This window comes from Terrapene carolina, unplaced genomic scaffold (assembly GCF_002925995.2).
Source record: "Terrapene carolina triunguis isolate 2854851 unplaced genomic scaffold, T_m_triunguis-2.0 Scaffold89, whole genome shotgun sequence".
In the NCBI taxonomy this organism is placed as follows: domain Eukaryota; kingdom Metazoa; phylum Chordata; order Testudines; family Emydidae; genus Terrapene; species Terrapene triunguis.
Window position 1 is genome coordinate 1541178 of NW_020664440.1, and position 20305 is coordinate 1561482.

The 20305-nt window shown below is 42.1% G+C and overlaps 1 protein-coding gene across 1 annotated transcript in view; it reads right to left on the minus strand.

The window, feature by feature from the left end:
- The window catches only part of FHIT (fragile histidine triad diadenosine triphosphatase), a 594110-nt gene that overhangs the window by 204382 nt on the left and 369423 nt on the right, over positions 1 to 20305 (minus strand). The window contains exons 2-3 of the mRNA XM_029911215.1: positions 2932 to 3077; positions 1962 to 1991 (exon numbers count right to left, since the gene is read on the minus strand). Of these exons, the coding sequence (XP_029767075.1) occupies positions 1962 to 1991; positions 2932 to 3077 (176 nt within the window). The remainder of the gene's footprint in view (positions 1 to 1961; positions 1992 to 2931; positions 3078 to 20305) is intronic.

Sequence of the window (20305 nt, forward strand, 5' to 3'; positions counted from 1 at the left end):
TTCTGTCTGTGTGTTCCACTCTATGCATCTGAAGAAGTGAGCTGTAGACCACGAAAGCTTATGCTGAAATAAATTTGTTAGTCTCTAAGGTGCCACAAGTACTCCTGTTCTTTTGGCGGATACAGACTAACATGGCTGCTACTTTGAAACCTAAATTATTCATGTATCAAGTAAGTGCCTTCAGACTTCATGATCCCCAGCCACCTGGGAGGAACACAGCTATTAAATTACCCATCCCCACTGCACTATTTTCCTTAAACAAGATTCAGATCATAGTAATCTGAGGTAGGTTCTGAACGTTCCTAATTCTCTGAACACAATCATTGTTTGCATTTTCAGGTGAGATGCACCATCAAAATGATGACAATAAACTACAGCTTTGTCCAATGATGCAGAAAAGTGGAAAAATGCAACCTGCTAACTTCCTATTTCTGAAAACACACACACTCTTTCTGAGTGCAGGGGCTGATCAGCGGGTCATTACCCTCTCATTACACTTGTTAGAAGTGCGGGACAGGGGCATTCCGCGGGACCGCATGCCTACATATTTTCACAATTCATTGGCTGGACACATGCACAGTATGCTTTGTACAAATAGAAAATTAGGAATATTTACCTGCCATTTTTTTTGCATTGTTTAAAGCCTAAACATATTTTAGTCACTGTCCTCAATGAAAGAAGATATGCAAATTTTTCACTTCTAATTTTGATCATTAGCACTAATGTTTTTCTCACTTTTTAAAATAGCTTTTCGGGAACCTCTCATGGAAAAGATAATATGTACCTGATAACAGAAAGAAATATTGTGTCTTGCTTCCAAAATCATATTGGGTTTTAATGTCAAAGCCTTCATTTTTTAAAGAAAACTAGACTGAAAATAATCATTTTCACCCATCACCATCCCGTTCCCAGTGCAATCCAGCAGCCTAGCACGGGAGCTACAGAATCTGTTTTGTTGCAGCACTGCAGTAAGTTTTGTTTCAGTGCTATACATCCCATAAGCTTCCCAGTGGTCTGGAGATTTTCTTATTTCCCCCCTGCTCTCTGTTAGATATTCATAGCAAGCAATAAAAGCAATATCAATGGTAAGGTCAACACACCAAATTGGAAGTAAGTGAATTGTTTCTATTTGCCATCATTTGGTTGTCGGAGTTATCTTAATCAACCTAAGCAGCTTCTTCAAGACATATAATCTGATTTTACAAAGTGCTAAACCATAATCATATTTTGATCTTCCTTTGATTCCAAGTATAAAAAAATAGCCCTTATTTAATGCTCAGGCATATAATCTAACTACATCTGTGTTTGCATTTGCACGATGCGGGAGTGAAACATGGCCAGAGAACCATCTTGGATTTTATCTATTTTATTACTCGAATGGAGAATATAATAGGGTTTTTTTTTTTTGCAATAGCATGGCTTAAAAACTGTTTTTAAGCTTCGCTGGCTCCTTTAGATTTGAACTTTGCTAACAAGAATGCGATGAGAGAAAGCGTGGATAAAAAGAAGTATGCTTTTCTAATGTAGTTCAGTTTAGCTGGTCCTTTCATCAGCCTCAACTCATTCAGTAATAAATAGGAAAGGCAAAGAAATTATGAAGGAAAAGGCAATATTTTCACTGTCTAAACAACAACAAAAATGGCTTTCCCTCTGTAGCTTTCTATGCATGTGAAATAAACGAGGTACAGCCAATTATCATCTGAGAGCCTCTCTCTGTACCAAGGACAGAGATGGTATTTTCACAGCTGAACATTTTTGCCTAGTAAAGAAGAGAAATGTAAACAGTTCCATGCAAATTCAATCCAAGTATTGACAGGCAGAACAGACCCAGAATTTCTCTAACCTTAAGGATAACAAAATGATACAGCAATGTTCTGCAGATGACTAGTTTTGATCTTTTATTAGTTCTCATAATTGTCTCTTGTTAATTTGTATCCTGCATAATAAGCATAAGCACTCACCTTCACAGTTTGCCCAGCTTCAGGACCATCCTGTAAGCAAAAAATAGAAGAGTTAGATAAGTGGGGCTAACAAGGATCTCCTGGGGATTCAGAAATATTACCCATTAATAATTTAAATCCAATTTCATTGTGTGTTAATTTATAGTATTCTCCTGGGTCCCATTCAGCACAAAGCATGTGGGACCAGATGCTTTTACATTTCAGGTCATGATTAAGGGAGAAATAATATGTGAAAAGGAAATAAATACTGGCACGGTTGTTATTTTTCATGATCTCAGATCCCAGTTTTTAATTGCTAGCAATAACGTTTCTGTTATTCGTGGACGTAAAATACAGAACTGTAAGCGCTGCTTTAAATCACAGCCTGTTTATTTAAATTCTTGTTATGTCAAAAATGGGGTTAACCTCCAGATTTGCTTTAAACAAAAGGATTCGTTATTTTGTATAAGACCACTGGGTCAATCTAGTTCAGTGTGTCACCCCAAAGAATACTTCAGGTAATAAACCTACATAACACACCTAGCCAACTACTGGGCAAGGTTGCCTGTGGAGAGAAATTCTGGCCTGCAGGCAATGAGTTTGCTCCTTCAATCATGGGCTGTGAATACCCTCATTAAGAGTTGTGCCCTGCAAACACTTTCTACTCGGAGTAGTACTTACTAGAAACCAATGGATCTTCTCACCATAGGAAGCACTACACCTGGTGGTGTTTGCAGGGAAAGGCACCACTTTAGCTGTCATTAATTATCCAGACTCTTCTTTGAATCCAGATACAGTATTTGATTGTTAATCTCCATCAGCTGTGAATGCCACAGGTTATGCTATGCTGAGTAAAGCAAAACTTAACTTCCTTATATTTGTTGAGTATTTCCTGCTCCTTTGGTTTGAGCAGTGGGTTATGGAACAGGGTAAAAAGCTCGATAAAACACTAACAGGAAACAAAGCCTTTGGAGCCAATTAGTTTACAAACCTGAATCGAAATGGTGAGTGAAGTGCCACAGAAATGTTTCTCCACCACATTTCCAACCATTTGTGTCGTTTGAAATAAATCAGCCACTTCTTCAGGACGCAGATTGCGGAAACGCTCCACGGGCCGGAGTGGGCAAACAAGGACATCTGAAGTGGAAGTCGTTAAGGCAGAAGTGCAAATCCAGGTATTCCAGAACAACAGTTTGTTCATTCCCCCTCCCTCCCCCCGCCATAACAATAGGTGCTCATCCTGAAGTGAATTTCCCCTTTATTGTTAAACTCGCCTTGATTTGAGGATCACTACTAAAGCAACGGAAAGGAAAGGGTTTATGGTGAAAACACAACAATCGCATTGTGGGTTCCTCAAAAACCTTCCCCATTTCCTCACACATATGACTTCTGGGCCAACATTTTCACACCTCGGTGTCTAAGGTTAAGCCCCTAAATAGATATTGCAATGTCTTCAGGAAAGTGTCCTGAGCCTATCGCTATTGTAGGCACCTTTTACTAGAGGGGCCTCTGAACTGAATTGGTCATGTTCCAATTGGGAAGACCCTGACTACAACTCCCATGATACCTTGGGGGAGAGAGAGGGACAAGAGACATGCTCTTTGAGGGAATGCAAGGAGAGCATGTTGTGGGCTCCGTTTTTGGAGAGGAGGTGAGATTGCTTGATGGAGCTCTGTACTTACGAGGAGCTGCTGCTAAACTGCTTGTAGGAAGTCAGAAGCTGCTGCTGAGAACCTTCTGGGACTTTGACCAAGCAGGGAGCCTCAAAGGCTGTTGGGGGCTTCACTGGAGCCAGGACAGAGACTGTTGCTGTGCCCAGAACTGACTGAGCTGGGTCTGCAGTGATTACGATGACCAGTGAGCTACTGGCTCTTGGTAGAGACCTCCTTTGGTGAACCATCATGCACATATCTGACCCAGGGGATCCCTGTAAGTCACCATGCACATCCTGTGCCTTCTGCCAGTTGACAACAACTGGTCCCTGGGTCACAGTTGGCATGTAGCACCTCTGAAAATCAGGCTGCATTTCTATAGGTGCCTAAAAATGGATGGAGGGTAAATGATTAGTGATTTGGACATCCAACCTCAGACAGCTTAAAGGGGTCTGATTTTCAGAGGGTGGGTGCTCAAGCAAAATGGCCTTTCAAACAGGGCACCTAAAATTGCTGGTCACTTTTGAAACTCTTGGGTGTAAAGCCCTAACTTTAGGCATTCAAGTTTAAAAATCTGGAACTATATCAATAATACCGTGGTCATTACTTCAGCAACACTGCAGTTGCAAAGCACTAGAAATGCTCATCTATTATTAACATTATGTATTTGTGTAAGTATAGTTAGTTAATTAGAGCTGTTTCCTTTTAAGCCTCAGGTCCAGAATGCTGAAAACACATTTTTGCTTATTGTACCTCCACTCAGAGCACTTCATGAGTCAGCAGAATGTACCATCAAGTAAACAATGAAAGTGTACGGCGACAATTCACAAAGGTCTTGCTTAGAACACAACTGCCCCGCCTATCCTACCACTACATACAATCTAAACAGTACTAGAATTCCTAATCCGGGATCCTGCAAACACTGATAAGAACAGATAGTAGGTCACGTTTTCACCTCTCAGCTCATACAAAGCATAAGCGTTTCTTAGTGCGAGTACAATTGGGCTGGTCAAAGCAGTGACCACTTCAGGCTTGATGCTCAACTAGTTCTACATCGGTGGCACTCTGTGGATTTCAGTGGAGCTGCTCCTGATTTACACTAGTATGACTGCAGAATGAGGCCCTTAAATAGCAACTTTAACTCCATGTAAACAGGGATGGACATATGGTACGGTTCAGCATTAAAGCAAGAGCTCTAAGAACGGTTTGGAGAAAATTAAGCGACATGACATTGTAATACAGAAGTGCTGTTTACTGTACATTTAGTCCCGCAAATGTAATAGGTTTTGGAAAAGGAATATGCTGACATCAAGATAGTAGTTTTCCCCCCTTTCTGTACCTCAGCTTATCTCGACAGAGTTTAGTCTTTTCAGGACTTTGATTTTATATATATATAATCACCTTCAGGAGGAGCTCCCCAAGTTTGAGAACTTGCTACTATCTCCAGTTTAAATGCAAAAAAATTATGTGCAATATACATACACACACCCAGTAGGAGGATTTATCCTTATGTGTGTGTGGAATGGGGACCAGCTCCACTACAGGGCATGCAAGCTCCTTGAAGTCTAGGAAACAAGTGGCAGTCCCACAGTCTCCTTCAAAATCCTTTTGAGTCTCTGAAATGTCAGTCTGACATTTGCATAGCCTGCAGCAATGCTGCTCCTCTTCTTCTCCAGCAGGGTGAGGGAGCCTGTAGTCTAGGTCCAACAAACTAGCAAAGTCTCAGGAACACAGTCCTTACTACTAACCCTTCTGGCCCTTGTGCTGCTCTAAAGCGGAGTCCTCCAGTCTGGCTCCCACTCCTCCTTTTATAAACTCCTCTCCCTTCCCTTGAGTTTCCATTAGTTCCACTCTTAGAAAGTGACACAGGGTGTGTCCCAGCAGGCTGCTTGCCCACAGTGGAAATCGCCTAATAAGTAGCTTCAAATGGCTAATGAGCACACCTAGTGCCCACCACACCAAATTTTTGGATGATTCTGGCCCATCTAGCCAAGTCACTTCACCCAGCCCTGGGAAGTCTGTAGACATACAGAGTCCCCAAACCAAAACAAGAACTGTGTATATCCTCCCCATTGTTTCTTCCCTTATTTAACCCCCTGATCGGTGGGTTACACAGATAATCACTGTATCAATTGTACTGTGTACTACTCCAGCTGTAACCAGCAGATATGCTGAAGTTAAGAGGTTCACGGAAAGGATATGTCAGGCTGAGTTTCAAAAACCCCAGGCGATATTAGTGACGTCTCATTTCAGATAAGTGCAAAGGACCGTTTACTTACATAAACAAGGACACAATTCATTCACAAAGCTTATAGAAGGGAAATACAATTGCAATTCTGCTTTGAGAAAATGGAAGTTTCCTGGCGGTTCTGTTTTGATCACTTTTCAGAATCAGAATGGTGATAGACAATATGGGAGCGGATATCTGCCTAACTGGGACTAGCTTTTTCAAAAGAGCTCCCCACCTAGAAGCTCCCATTGTTCTCAAAGGAACAAGAGAAATCTAGTGCCCACTGTGGGTGCTAAGCACTTTTGAAAACCTATTATGTAACGGAATAGCAGAGACATTCACTAATTTTTTTACTATAATTCCTCCTATTAAAATATTTTGAAAAAGAAGAAATATGTAGTGATGTGTGTTTAGCTAGCTGGAATTAGAAAACAGAGAACTTTAGAAAATTGTCTGGTTTTGAGGGCTTTTGGTTCTAAGATGCTATATCACTACCTGGAGCTAATGCAGCTATAGGGCGTAATAAAGCTCCAATAATTTATCTGCTAGTCGTCCAAGCATACTGAACAAAGCACCTTCCTACAGGATGCTATTGGTTGAACTTAGAGCCCAAGGGGAAAGTTGAAAACTTGCTGTGCAGCCCTGATTTCCAGAGCAGGAATAAAGGAATAGAAAAACTAATTAATTTTACTCATAAAAAGGAAATTCATGTCAACAGTAAAACAGGAAAAAGGACATTTGTTTAATCTGAGTTCATTTTTCAAAAGGAAAGAAGGAAAGCCTTTGCCCTTAGGACATCTGATACTTAAATAGATAATTATCCTTCTTCTGCAGCACTGCTTTGTTATCATGGGTCAATGAACCATTCATAAATGAAAAATTTCCCTTCACTTACCTCTAGCAAAACTGCTGCTTATATTAAGCTACTTGCCGTTTTCTCCTGTTAGAGTTTTTTCCAGTTTTTCCCTCACAAACCTCCTGACTTCCCAGATCAGTTGTTTGGTCCCCAGCTAGCTTGTGGCAAAGGTCTCTGTAGTGAAGTGAGACTCACCGGCGTGGCGCCTCCTGCTGGTGATCCTGGGAATTAGCTCAACTTCAGCCCAGCGCGCCCTCCACAGGCCAGTGGTTCACCTGCCTCAGGCCCCATGTCCCGCCTGGACCCTAGTGCCCCTTACCCTGGGGTTATGCCCCTCCAGTACCCCTGCTCTGAGTCTCCCCTCCCAGGGGAAACCCAACCCCCTATCTCCACTTTGCCTCATTGGCTACTGTCAGTCATCACCTCACCCCCACTCACTGGGACAGGCTGCAGTCTGTAAAGCACTCATCACTAGCTGCCTCTGCCTAACCCCAGGCTGCACCTCTGCAAACCCAGTACCTACTTTGGGCCTTTAACAAGGCCTCAGCCTGGGGAGTTGCCAGGCTGGAGCTCCCCAGCTCCTCTGGCCTTTCCCCAGCACTGCTCTGCCTCAGGTACCCTGCTCAGCTCCCAGGCAGCCAGGTCCTTCTCTCGCCACAGCTAGAGAGAGACTCCAACTTCTGGCCCACAGCCCCCTTATCAGCTGCCCCACTACAGCCTCACACATAAACTGCTGCACTAACCATAGTTTCTACAACAATGGCGTAACATGTATTACTTGCCACACGGCTGCATTGTGCAAAAGAAAGGCCCAAACTGGCTCGGGCCAGTTTGTGTTTTTATAACACGAAGCACAAGTGAAGACGGATGTAACGGATGGTACACCGGACTGACAGAGGAGACCTGCATTCTATTCTTAGCTCTGCCACTGACTAGCTCTTGGTTTTAGGCAAGACATTTCATCTTTCTGTTCTTCCCTTTCCCCTCCCACATTTTACCGGGTCTTGTCTACTTAGACGGTATTAGCTCTTTGCAGCAAGGACTGTCTCATATTAAGAGCTGATTGGGATTTTTTTGTTGAACTGTTTTTCCACTGAAAAAATGATGATTTGCCAGAACCAAATCGGTTCACAAAACAAGTTCCGTTTCAGCGAACCTCCCGACTTGATGCTTTTTTGGAAAAAAGTTTTGAAATAGCCGGTTAGGGCTTGGATGGTTTTTAAATTAAAAGCTTTGGGTTTTTTGAGTCAAAACAACCTTTTATTTTTACATTTTAGTAAATATAGGGTAAAAAAGTCAAAGTCAAGATTAAAACATTTCGAAATGATTGAAACAAAATACTGATTGATCGAAATTTTTCTTGGTTTGTGAGTTCACAACTTTTTTTGCGATTTTGACTTTCTGGCCTGCTTAGTGACAGAACAAATTCTGAAAACTCACAAATTTTCACAGTACGGGAAAATGGTTTTCTATCCAGCCCTATTATGTGATTATTCAATACGGCCCTGAACTCAGCTGGGACATGGAGGTGCTACTACAGTAGAAATTAATATAATAATATAAACTATAACATTCTATTAAGGGACTTTTCCCCTTCCACCAACCCTTTTAAGTTACTGAGACTTCTTTACAAGCTAAAATACATTTTAACCCCATTTTTGGCTGTGTAAATGATAAATAATTCAAAGGCACACTCACAGACTGGAGTGTCTGCACTGAAACTTTCCATCATTTCAAAAATAATTCTGTGATAACTACAAAGAATAATGATGGAAATTGTGAATCAGAGCTAAATGAACATAAGAATGTAATTAGGACAAGATTGTAATTAGGACAAGGTATCAAGCGGAGTGCCCCAGGGGTCTGTCCTGGGGCCAGTTTTGTTCAACATCTTCGTTAATGATCTAGATGATGGGATGGATTGCACCCTCAGTAAGTTCGCAGATGACACTAAGCTGGGGGGAAGAGGTAGATATGCTGGAGGGTAGGGATAGGGTACAGAGTGACCTAGGCAAATTGGAGGATTGAGCCAAAAGAAATCTGATGAGGTTCAACAAGGACAAGTGGAGAGTCCTGCACGTAGGAAGGAAGAATCCCATGCATCGCTACAGGCTGGGGACCGACGGGCTAAGCAGCAGTTCAGCAGAAAAGCACCTGGGGATTACAGTGGATGAGGAGCTGGATATGAGTCAACAGTGTGCCCTTGTTGCCAAGAAGGCTAACGGCATGTGGGGCTGCATTAGTAGGAGCATTGCCAGCAGATCGAAGGAAGCGATTATTCCCCTCTGTTTGGTACTGGTGAGGCCACACCTGGAGAATTGCATCCAGTTTTGGGCCCCCCACTACAGAAAGAATGTGGACAAATTGGAGAGAGTCCAGCGGAGGGCAATGAAAATGATTAGGAGGCTGGGGCACATGACTTACGAGGAGAGGCTGAGGGAACTGGGGTTATTTAGTCTGCAGAAGAAAAGAGTGAGGGGGGATTTGATAGCGGCCTTTAACTACCTGAAGGTGGGTTCCAAAGAGGATGGAGCTCGGCTGTTCTCAGCGGTGGCAGATGACAGAACAAGGAGTAATGGTCTCAAGTTGCAGTGGGGAAGGTCTAGGTTGGATATTAGGAAACACTATTTCACTAGGAGGATGGTGAAGCACTGGAATGGGTTACTTAGAGAGGTGGTGGAATCTCCATCCTTAGAGGTTTTTAAGGCCCAGCTTGACAAAGCCCTGGCTGGGATGATTTAGTGGGGTTGGTCCTGCTTTGAGCAGGGGGTTGGACTAGATGATCTCCTGAGGTCTCTTCCAACCCTAATCTTCTATGATTCTATGATTGAAGTATGTATATATAAAAAGGCAAATGCCAAAATGAATCCATTATGAGATGTCGCCATTAAAAAACCCCCACAACTTTACATAAGAGTAGGACAGTTTAAAAAAATCTTTTGGTCAAATTCTTATCTGGGCAAATCTATTTACCTTGAATTTCCCCTGGAGTTTAAAATTAGATAAAGTATTCCTCACTTCCTGTTGTAATCCATTGCATAGAATTGCTATCTGCTGTTGAAAAGCTGATGTGCTTCACCCCAGAGTCATTCGATGATGGGTGAAGTGACTATTTCCTAAATAGTGAGGGACTGTAAAGAGCATTGGGATCTTTTTGGATTAAATAAGCCTAAATCATCCTTCAATTATCATAGTGTCTAAGCACATTTTTCAGATATATTTTTAAATCCTGCAAAGTTGTTCATGCATCCTTCTGCAAAAGAATGTGGATTTATTTTAAATTTACTAGATAAGGCAACTTCACATAAAAGAAGAAAGGTGCGTTGCACCTCTCAGAAATGTAACAAGACACCATTTACATTTTTGTAGTGATTGTTCAACTGTAGAACATGTTTGAACTTTCATATTTCCATTTTCTAAGCACCGGAATCAATAATTTCATGACTTCTTTATTCATTGTAAATTGCCATTGAATAAGTAATTTTGTATTTTTAAGCTTTGATGTGCGCAGCTACATATTTCCTTCAAATTCTTCTGAGTCAGTCCATGCCATTAAAGTAGAATACATGCAATTTAATAAGGTAACTTCTTTGTTCTAAGGAGTAAGACAGCTTGTTAGACTTTATTGTAACTTACAACTGTATGGTCCTCTATGTAAATCTGGTAGAGGTCTCTCAAAGGCCATTTCTTCTCTCTAACACATGTGCAGCTATGTTGTATGTGCTTGTATTGATTTAGTAAATAAAATGGGAATCGCTAAACTTTCCAGAAACTATAACCCCCACCCCCCCTTTTATTACTCTACTGAGCTCCAGTTCTATGCCATAGGAGGAGAGCAGTGGTGAAGCAGACCCAGTATTTACAAACTAATGTCACTGAGAAGCATTTCCTTCAAAGTGAACATTTGCCAGAAGACTTCCCATACTCATATAACTTTGTTTTTAAAGGCTTTTGAAAAGCCACTTATTGATCAATCGATTGCAAACCACCAAAGCCATACATAGAGTGGTTAAGGCCCTGGACTGGAACTCAGGAGACCTGGGTGCAGTTCCCAGCTCTCCCAGACAGACTCCCTGCGTTATTTTTCTCTTTTAAGATGCGGAACATTGGCATTTAACAGTTACATCATTTTTATTTAAAACCCTATGTAAGACAGCAACGACAGCCTGCTGTGTGAGCCAGCTACTGTCTGTTCTGCCCAGGACAGTACAGAACCCCATCTTCCAACATCAAGGGTAACCTTTGGTCTCTGCAACTGTACTCTCACCCTTGGACAACGATAGCTATCCCACAACCTCCCTTCGTGATCCTGGACAAGTCACTTCATTCATCAGTGCCTCATACCCAGTCTGTGGAATAGGGTTAGCAATCCTTCCATTCTCCCACCGATGGTCTATTTAGCTTTTAAGCTGTTTGTAGCAAGGGCTGTCACTCAGCATGTATATTGAGCAGACCTGGCACAACGGGACACTAATATTGCTTGGGGAATGTAGCACTGCTGTAACGCCAAATATAACAAGTGATGCATATGAATTTGATTCTATTTTGCCATGTGTGAGTGTAAATCCGCAACATGTGCATAGATATTTGGGAACATGCATGCAGAGTACAGGGATCATTAGTAAAAACAGATCATTCGCCAAAATATACTACATGGTTATTTCCTGTTTTGTTCTGTAGGGGGAAAATCTAATCTCAGCTACCACTGATCTGTAACTGTTGAGAGATAAATCAGACATTTACATGTTGACAATTACAGGTGGAAGTTTTCACCCTACAAATGTGCATGACATTTTGGGCTGAAAATCAGAGCCAGTCACACTTTTAATTCACTTCATTTGACATTGGAATTTGAAGCCCAAATTATTAGAATTGCACATCTGGAGCTTACTGCAAACTCTAGTGAAGTCAATGGGGCATGGGCTTTGGATCAGACCCTTGGTTTCCTGATGTACTCAGTGCAAATTCCTATACAAATGCCCAGCTCAACATCTAAACTGTCCATTAAGCATGCAAAAGTGCAGGCATTTCTGTATGTGCTGCTCTAAAAATCTGTGCTGATATATAATTTTAATGAGAAAATGTTAGAATATTCTCTGATAAAATCAAAGGGGTGAAAATCCCACTGTCTGAAAACTTTAGACTGGGAATGGGCTTTTTTCTGTTTAAACCTATTGATTTGTGGTATACGGCACACGCTGCATTTTGCTGTTTGTTTTGTTTTTTCAATCTGAGCTTCAACCAAAGCTTTATAAAGACAAAAACGAAATATTTTCTATGTAGTGACATCCAGACAGTAAGGAACATGTACCTCTAACGAGGGGGCAATGCACTAACAATTTAGTTCTACAAATTACTTGATGTTTAAAAGAACAAGAGATCCCACATCTTTTTGGTCTTCTACAAATGAAACTGAAACATTACTTGCCTTTTTACAATACCTGTAGCTCTTTTAAATCACCTGTGTTTGATCGATACCATCTCTATTAATATTGCTTTAATAGTTTGCTTCCAAAAGCTTCATTTTGATGGAGAAGAAAAAACAGGTACCTACACAGACCGAATACTCTGATATTTCTTCATGTATTTCATGAGTCTTTGTTAACATCTTACAAGAGAGTGTTTGTTAATTTGCACTCCTGTCTCTGATTATCCCTTACGGCTGAATGTATATCACCCATTTACAAAATGGCTCTCAGCATGGTATCTCTTGTCTTTGAGATTAAGGCCTGGCTCATCTTACGTCTTATAGCTCCGTATTGTTGTATGAATAGCAGGATTAATACTTCATTCCGCACATGCAGATTGCACAACCTGTTATGATACTAGCTGCGGGTATTGCTACAATATCTTTCTAATGGGAGGAAATACACAAGAGATATGCAGGGATGAGCCCCAGTGGGTGTGAGACTTTCAACTTCCTACTAGTCGGTTTGACCCTACCTGGGAAGCGAATGAGATCTATTAGCATGGCTGGCTGGAGGCAGAACTACTAGTTTCAGGGTGATGTAGTGGATCCGTTTATTTTATAAGTCAGTATGAAAATAAAATAATCTTTCAGACCACATATATGACATCTGATGAGAATGAACACATAGCAGGGACAAGAAACTAGTCTTTTCTTCAAGCGCTAGCCTGCATGATCTTGGATCGTGTGGTTTAGAGCACATGGAATCTAGTGAGCTTTCAAGAATTAGAGGTATCCAACATCTTATCCTTGGGATTCAGCTGGAGCATTGTGGCTGGGGGGCAGACCATTTGTCAAGGCTTGTAAACATGACTTCTCCTAAAACCTTTATCCTAATAAAAAAGAATCCCAGATCTCAAAGAAAGTGGGAGAATGCAGGGCTAACAAACCAATACCTTCAGAAAACAACTGCTGGTCATTTATGCTTTCTCCGCCCCTGCATAGGTCCCCACTCTTGCTGGCCCTCTGCACTGGGGTGGATTTCATTCAATACGGACAGAAGCAGATCTACAGACACTGCTGGAAAAAAGAGTGAAGATCTAGGCAGGAATATATAGTGCTAGAGGAATATTCTTTGGGGGTGGAGGGATGGCTTGTATGCCTGGATTTTCAATGCATGTAAGAAAAACTGAAGTTAGGTTATTTAGAAAACAATTTTTAAAGCTTATTAATTTGTGGGAAAATATATCTGAGAACTGTAAAAATGATATCATGGCGTGCCAACAGAAATGACTCATAATAGAAACTGAAAAATTGCTTCAGATTATTCAGCCACACACAATGTATGTTTCTGTTCCTAATCTACTCTGCCACTTCTTGGTGTTCATAAAAAAATCATTAAGATAAATCAAATTATCTGAGCATCGTCCATCTTGATAAGGCAGCTTTGTACATGTTTACATGAATACAGAGGGCCAGACTTAAGCAGTAAAACTGAGAATTAGCAGTTGCAGTGGAACAAAAGGAAATCAATATAAATCTGACAGATCTGTGTGCACTGCGATGATAAGAACAAAGCTTTAAACCTACATGGCTGCTTTTTACAGCTGTTGTTCAATCTATTATTTACTATAACCAATCTTCTAACCCCATTGAAGCTGCTTAAAATAATTCTTAATGCCACTGAAAAATGCAACACCTCCAAAACATGGTCAAGAACTTTGTTTTGTTTTGTTTTGTTTTGGCAGAAAACTCCATGTATTTGATTTAAATACAGAAGTTGTACAATCTGAATCATAGTAGGTGGCATCAAAGTAATCTGTTACTCACAACTTAAGTGATTCCAGTGACTGGAAATGGAAATATAAGGCAGGAAAAGCAAGATGCTCTACCATCATATTCTCCTCATTTCCAATCATGCCTTCCTTCCTCTAATACACTCGGTAAATGACTTCAAGATATGTGGACCATGTCAATAAGAGCCTGACTCGCCCACCCTTGCTCACGGTGAGCAGTACTTCACTTCAGGAATGGTCTCATAAGGCTAGTCAGTCACTTCAGGTGCAGCCCTGAGCAGTGGCGGGGACATAAGATGCACCAACCTGGGGTGTACTGTGCCTCAGAGACACATTTCTGTCCCACAAGTCTTCTCCTGCTCCGGGGGTAGTAATTTACTGCAAGCTTAACCCAGCAGTGCTAAAAATATGATTTTGACAGTTATAGAGTACCTTGTATCCCAAAGCTATATCTTTCTATACACACATATACTCTCTATGCATAGCTCTGCATACATACAAACTACATACATCTGCTACCACTGAAATGCAGCCACCTCTGGGGTAGAAAGTAGAAACCAACAAGTCCGTAGGATACAAGAGTGGGAGGGGATATCTTGGATAGGACATGGGGGGATGAAGAGTACCGTGGGATCGAACACGTCCATGCAGAGCAGCCAGCAGCTCTGTCTTAATGTTTCATCCAAATGACCTGCACCACAGGAAACTGCACTGAATTCAGTTTATTAGCCATGCCCTGGTGGTATTTGCACATGACATCGAGAGACTCATTTCAAACCTGGGGCTTGGGCTCACCATTCAGCCCCTCCAGCTGGAAATTCCAATAAACTGTGAGCAAAGGTTTCAGAATACAGTTTTCATTACATTTGGGGGGAATTGCTGTACAAAGAAAACTGGGTTAATCCACTATATTTTTGTATTGTCTCCCAAGTTTAGAAAGTGTAACAATTAATTATCAAATATTAGGGCTGTGATAAATCTATTTTCTTCAGATTTACTGGATACCAGATTTCAGGCATCAAACTTAATTGGGTGCCAGTTTTAGCTTGATAGTAATGAATCATGTCATTTGTTGGAAAGACAGCTCCATAAGCCAGTATATAGACAACCAGCATTGTCTACCTTCAATGTGGCATTTGATCTTTCTCCACAGCTCTGACCCTATGATGGAAGAACCTCTGGGTAAATCAGTCTGTGTAGCTCATCTAAGCCTGGGCAACTTGCCTGAACTCCGCAGAAGTAGGTGGCTTTGAAAACATAGGGTTTAATTGCTTTGTTTTAGTTTTTGAAGGGGTTTTCTTCATTAGACAATTTAGTTCCTCCCTCCTACTTTGTCTTCTCAGGAGTTCAAGTTTAAGAGGGAGATTCTGCTGGATCTGTGATTGAGGCTGGTTCACCTAGCTCCCGCTAGTGACGGGAACTAGTGGGAGCTCTACCAAGAGGAGAACATTAAGGGCTGTGATGGGTGGTTTGTGAACCACCATAATAGGTAGCTATCCTTTTTATGTGCAGTTTGTTAACTCTGCAATACTGAACAGTTAGTAACTATGAGGACAGCAAGCATCTAACCATCTGTATTTTCCTTTGGTGTCAGACCAGTGGAGCAGCAGCCTGAGGAATATCATACAAGCTCAATTATCAGAGTATCACAAGGGAGGCACAGTAAGTTTGGATAATCACGGTTTCAGATGATGACAGTAATTTTGAAAGTAATTGGTAGATAATGAGGGACATGATCCTGTTTAGATAACAGGAAGTTTCACAAAACAGAGGTGGGATAAATGAGGTTGTACTGTAGTGAGCGCATTTGTTTATAGGTATTAAACTAGGGAAGGATTTTCAGAAGTGTTTAATGGAATAAGGCACCCAACTCCCATTAATTTTGCAATGGCAGCTGAGCACCATAGATGTCTGAAAATCCGCTTGCTAAAACCTTAGGGAATGATCCAACTGCTATTAAAGATTGTTAGGTAAAAGGAGCACATGGTGAACCCGCTATAGGCAAGATATCCACTGATGTCATTCCATTGAACCCCACGGAACTCTTGCAATTGCAAATTCCAGTGACACAGACATTGGCCCAGTATGTTTACTGTATGGGCTAATATACTATTCTAATGAACACAGCTTGAAAACAGGGACACGTAGCTGAAACAAATGATCCACAAGAAAAGAAGCAAAGGAGTCCACTGTCATTGTCCCAGATGCTGTTTCTTCTCTCCCTCTTAGGAGAATCTTTTGAAAACAAGATTAACACCTTTTATTTTAGCATTAAAATGGCAGGAGATTGAATGTAGTTGTCCATGGTGCTGAAAGGCTAAAGAACGAGCCCCAAGAAGCAGGAGAGATGGAAGGCAGCCCTTAACCAGTCAATAGCTGTAGGGTGCAGAAATGGGAAGTAAGTGAAATGTAATTTGGGACTGATAGATACACTTGAGGATCATGAGGAAAGGAGCAATAGACTATTCTGCAGCGTATGTACCTGGGGATTAAGATAACTACTTAGACAATCTAGTGAATCACCTTTCACTTCACTGCAGAAGGGGGGGATGGGAAGTGCTGAAGAATCCACATGGTTTATAAGTGGAGTTCAAGAAACATGCTACCGTGCCAATAAGTTAAATTATTTAAAGCCATTCTACTGTGAATATCTTATTTTGACAATATATTTCATACCCAATTTAACATAAAACCTTGATATTTAAGACAATGTTCAGGAAGTAACTCCACATATGTTATAGTGTAGGGCTCCCAGAGATACATTTTCATGCACCTCCCCAAGGTAACCAAGACATAACTAAACATCAGTCCCACTTAAGAATCAGGGAATTGCATGATTAGTGAGGAGCATGTTTCTAATGTCTTGCAGGCTGCATTTAATCACACTCCCTGTATTAATATAAAATAAAACCCAAACACAGATGCTAAAATAATATTGACTATTTGTCCAATTCTTTGAAAATTGTGGAGAAGGGGGAAATCAGAATTCAGGTCTCACTTGTTCTTTTCTATAGATTATAAGCTATTTCGGGTATGGACAATGGGGTGCTGATCCCTGTTTGAGCTCCTTAGGCACTACCCTATTATTATTGTTAATTCTCAACTCTCCTTCTTGTGCCAAGGCATTTCAGCATGCATAGTACAGAAATCCATACGCTCTAAGACCTCTGCAATCCTCTGGCATAAGAGGATGAAACAAAGACAAGCTGCAGTTAACTCTGAGTAACTTTATTTCTATGTGTGTCATCTGAAAATATTATTTTACCATGATTTTCTGTTTTATTATTTCCTTTCTGCGGCTTTGGAATAAAGACAGTATCAAGACTCTCTCAGACACAGTCACTGAAATGATAATGGCCCTTTCACTGAAATCAACCGAGATCTAATCTGTAAATCAAGTTGGACTACCAGGGCTGAGGAGGAACCAGTGCTCTTTGTCATGTCATTACATAGGCCGATCTGCCATTTCTTGTGGGTTACTGGGAGAACAGGCTGTGCAGGTCTCTTTACATAATATGGGAGTTTCTAATGCACAGATTACTGGTTTAATGGGGTTTTATCATGTCATCATGTGCCAGGGGATCCCTTAAGCCTTGCTTTCCTGACATGATGTATTATGATGGCTCTTTTCTATTATCACAGTCTGTCATTTTAATGGGGATTTGCATATTAAGAGCCAGATTGTGCCCAGCCCCCGCATGGCGGTGCAAATGGAAGGGGAGGGAAGGAGGCTTCTTCTTCCCTCTTTCCTTTGTGTACCACCATGCAGAGGCCAACCACAAGGAGAGCCCTCACACCCAAGAAATTCAATCCCAACCTGTGCAGAACAACAGCATCGCTGTGCCCTCTTAAACCTAATTTGAGGCCCCTAGGGTGTTATTTCAAAACATAAGGGGGAGTTAAGGGGTGGACTGTTGGCTCCCTGCACAGGGGGCAATGTCATCCAGGAAGCCTTGTGCCACTACTAACCTCTACGAAGGGGGCAGGACTTTGGTCCTGCCCCACTGCCCTGTACAGAGGCTAGTCCCGCCAGTTGGGGGCAGACAGGAGTTGAAGCTGCCCCTCCTCTTAAGGGGCATCCCAACAGCCATTCTTGAGTGCTCCCTGGAGTTCCCACTGGGACGTGGCACCTCTGCACTGCTCTTAAGTGGGGGCTGTGGCTACGTACACAATCAAACCCCGGGAACACTCTGCAGCAGTAGATGTGGTCCTCAGAATGATGTATTGTGCATTAAGAGCTCCTTGTAAAACCTCCTTGCGGCTGTCTGTTTTATGGATACTATTAACATTAGCCAAAGAAGCCTCTTTCCTTCTACAGAGTCACAAAACAGGACGTTTGAAATCAAAATTGGCTGCACGATATAAACAGGGAGGAAAAAATCGGGAAGTCCTTGTGTAGCTTAAAGTAGCAAAATCAATTGATTGCAAGAGAGAAAACAAAAGTGAAAAAAATGCTTCCATTGTGTGCCTCTCTCCAGACAAACCGTGGCTTTCTACACAATAAAGTGTGCCCAGCCTGCTTGCTTCACCCTCCCTACGTCCTCCTGTGACCCTCCCATTTGATTCACTCATCTGTTGCAGCTTGTCATGAGCCAAGGCCCAGGCCTACGCTGAGCTGCATGCTGGTGCAGCCCTGTGCCCGCACAGCAAGACACTGCAGTAAGCAAATGGGGGCAGCTTCATGCAGCTCAGTGCAGGATTAGGGCCCCAACTGTTTCAGGGCCTGATCCCGCACAGCAAGGAGCTCTATCTATCCATGAACTTGCCTGGCCCTCATTACCCTGGTGTTGGAGCACTTCTTCCACGCGCTAAGCTCATCAAATGGGGTCCACTCTACAAGTCTACTCTTCCTCCAAAGTGCTCTGTTCAGTATCAAATCCTCCATCACACCATGTGTTAACATGTCTCCCTTTCTGACATCCCACCACTTTTCTTGGGCCCACCTCTCGGTCCTTTTTCCTTCAGTCTTGATCTGTTGGACTCTCTTACCCATGCCGTTGTCAGTTCATCACAATTTATATGACCAAACCATCTGGGCCTGCACACCCTCATTTTTTTCGTTTATGGGCATTACTTTGAGTATGTCTCTAACATACACATTCCTCGCCAGGTCTTTCTTGCTTACACTGCAAAGCAAGTTTCTCTATCTACCCATGAACTTGTCTGACCCTCGTCAACATGGGGTCTGAATACCTCATGCTAATGGATTTTATCCTCATGATATCCCTGTGAGCCAGCATGGACTATTCTCATTGTACAGGTTGAGGAAACTGAGCTATGGGGTGGATGAAGCGACGACCCTGCCCACGAGATCACAGTTGAATATATGGTTGTTCATGCCCTTAAAATGAAACACATCTGAGTGTCTTGCTGAGTAAAGCACTGACTTCGTACTTCACCATGTCTGCACAGAGGTACCACAATGGCGCTGTGACCCCTGATTTGGACCTCTCAGTGCTATTAATAACAATACATGCCTGTGGTCATTAGCAGACCCTTACCTAGAAACATTACACTATAACAGTATGCTACCAACATTAAAAAAACATCAGTGACTGTCACCCAGTAAAGTTATGTGAGCAGCACTGGCCCAACCTCATCCCATTGTGATTTCAATTGAGCTAACGCCAGTGATGGAGTTGGACGAGCAAGCATCTTTCTACAAACAAATTGCTACAGCTCTGTGCGTCTCCCTTAAATTATGACCACACAGCACTTCTCTAGTGTCCATGGTCATCCTCACAGCATTCTTGCTGAGAAAGGTGGATGTGCTTCTTCTTCCAGAGGTGACAAACTGTGTAATCCCATGGCGGCTTCAGGAGCAGAGCCAGCTGGTGTCCCTCCAAAGGAATGCATTGCCACTGTCATTTGTTCAGCCTCCTCCGGATTCAATTACTGGATCCGAGTCATCCAACTGACCTGGCCCCGTGCCAAGGAGTAGCTAAGCATGTTGCTATAAAACCCAGCCTTGTACAAGTGACCAGAACCATGAGTGCTCCAGAAATTAAATGCATTCTCTCTACAGGAACCCTTTGAACCTGCCTGTCCGCATTTCAGACAGAACTTTGTGCACTACTGAAACTTGCTTCTGGTGGGAAAGACACCTGTGATTAATTTTTCCTGGGCTCTGTGCGCCTAACAAACCACCTCAGAAATGAGTGATGCAGTCCTGCCTGGCGCAGTGCCACTGACACAGAGCAGGAGACACAAGAGATACGTAAGCTGAGCAAATACACTAACAGCAGCGGTAACTAAGGAAACGGACAGAAAGCATTTCCTTTCACTTGTTTATAGCAACTTCAAAGTTCTTCTCCGTTATAAATCATTTTGAGCTATCAGCCTGCCTAAGGATGGCTGCACAGATGAAGGTGAAAACAGGAAGATTAGACCTTAGGTGGATAATAAGAATGTTGGTTCAATTACA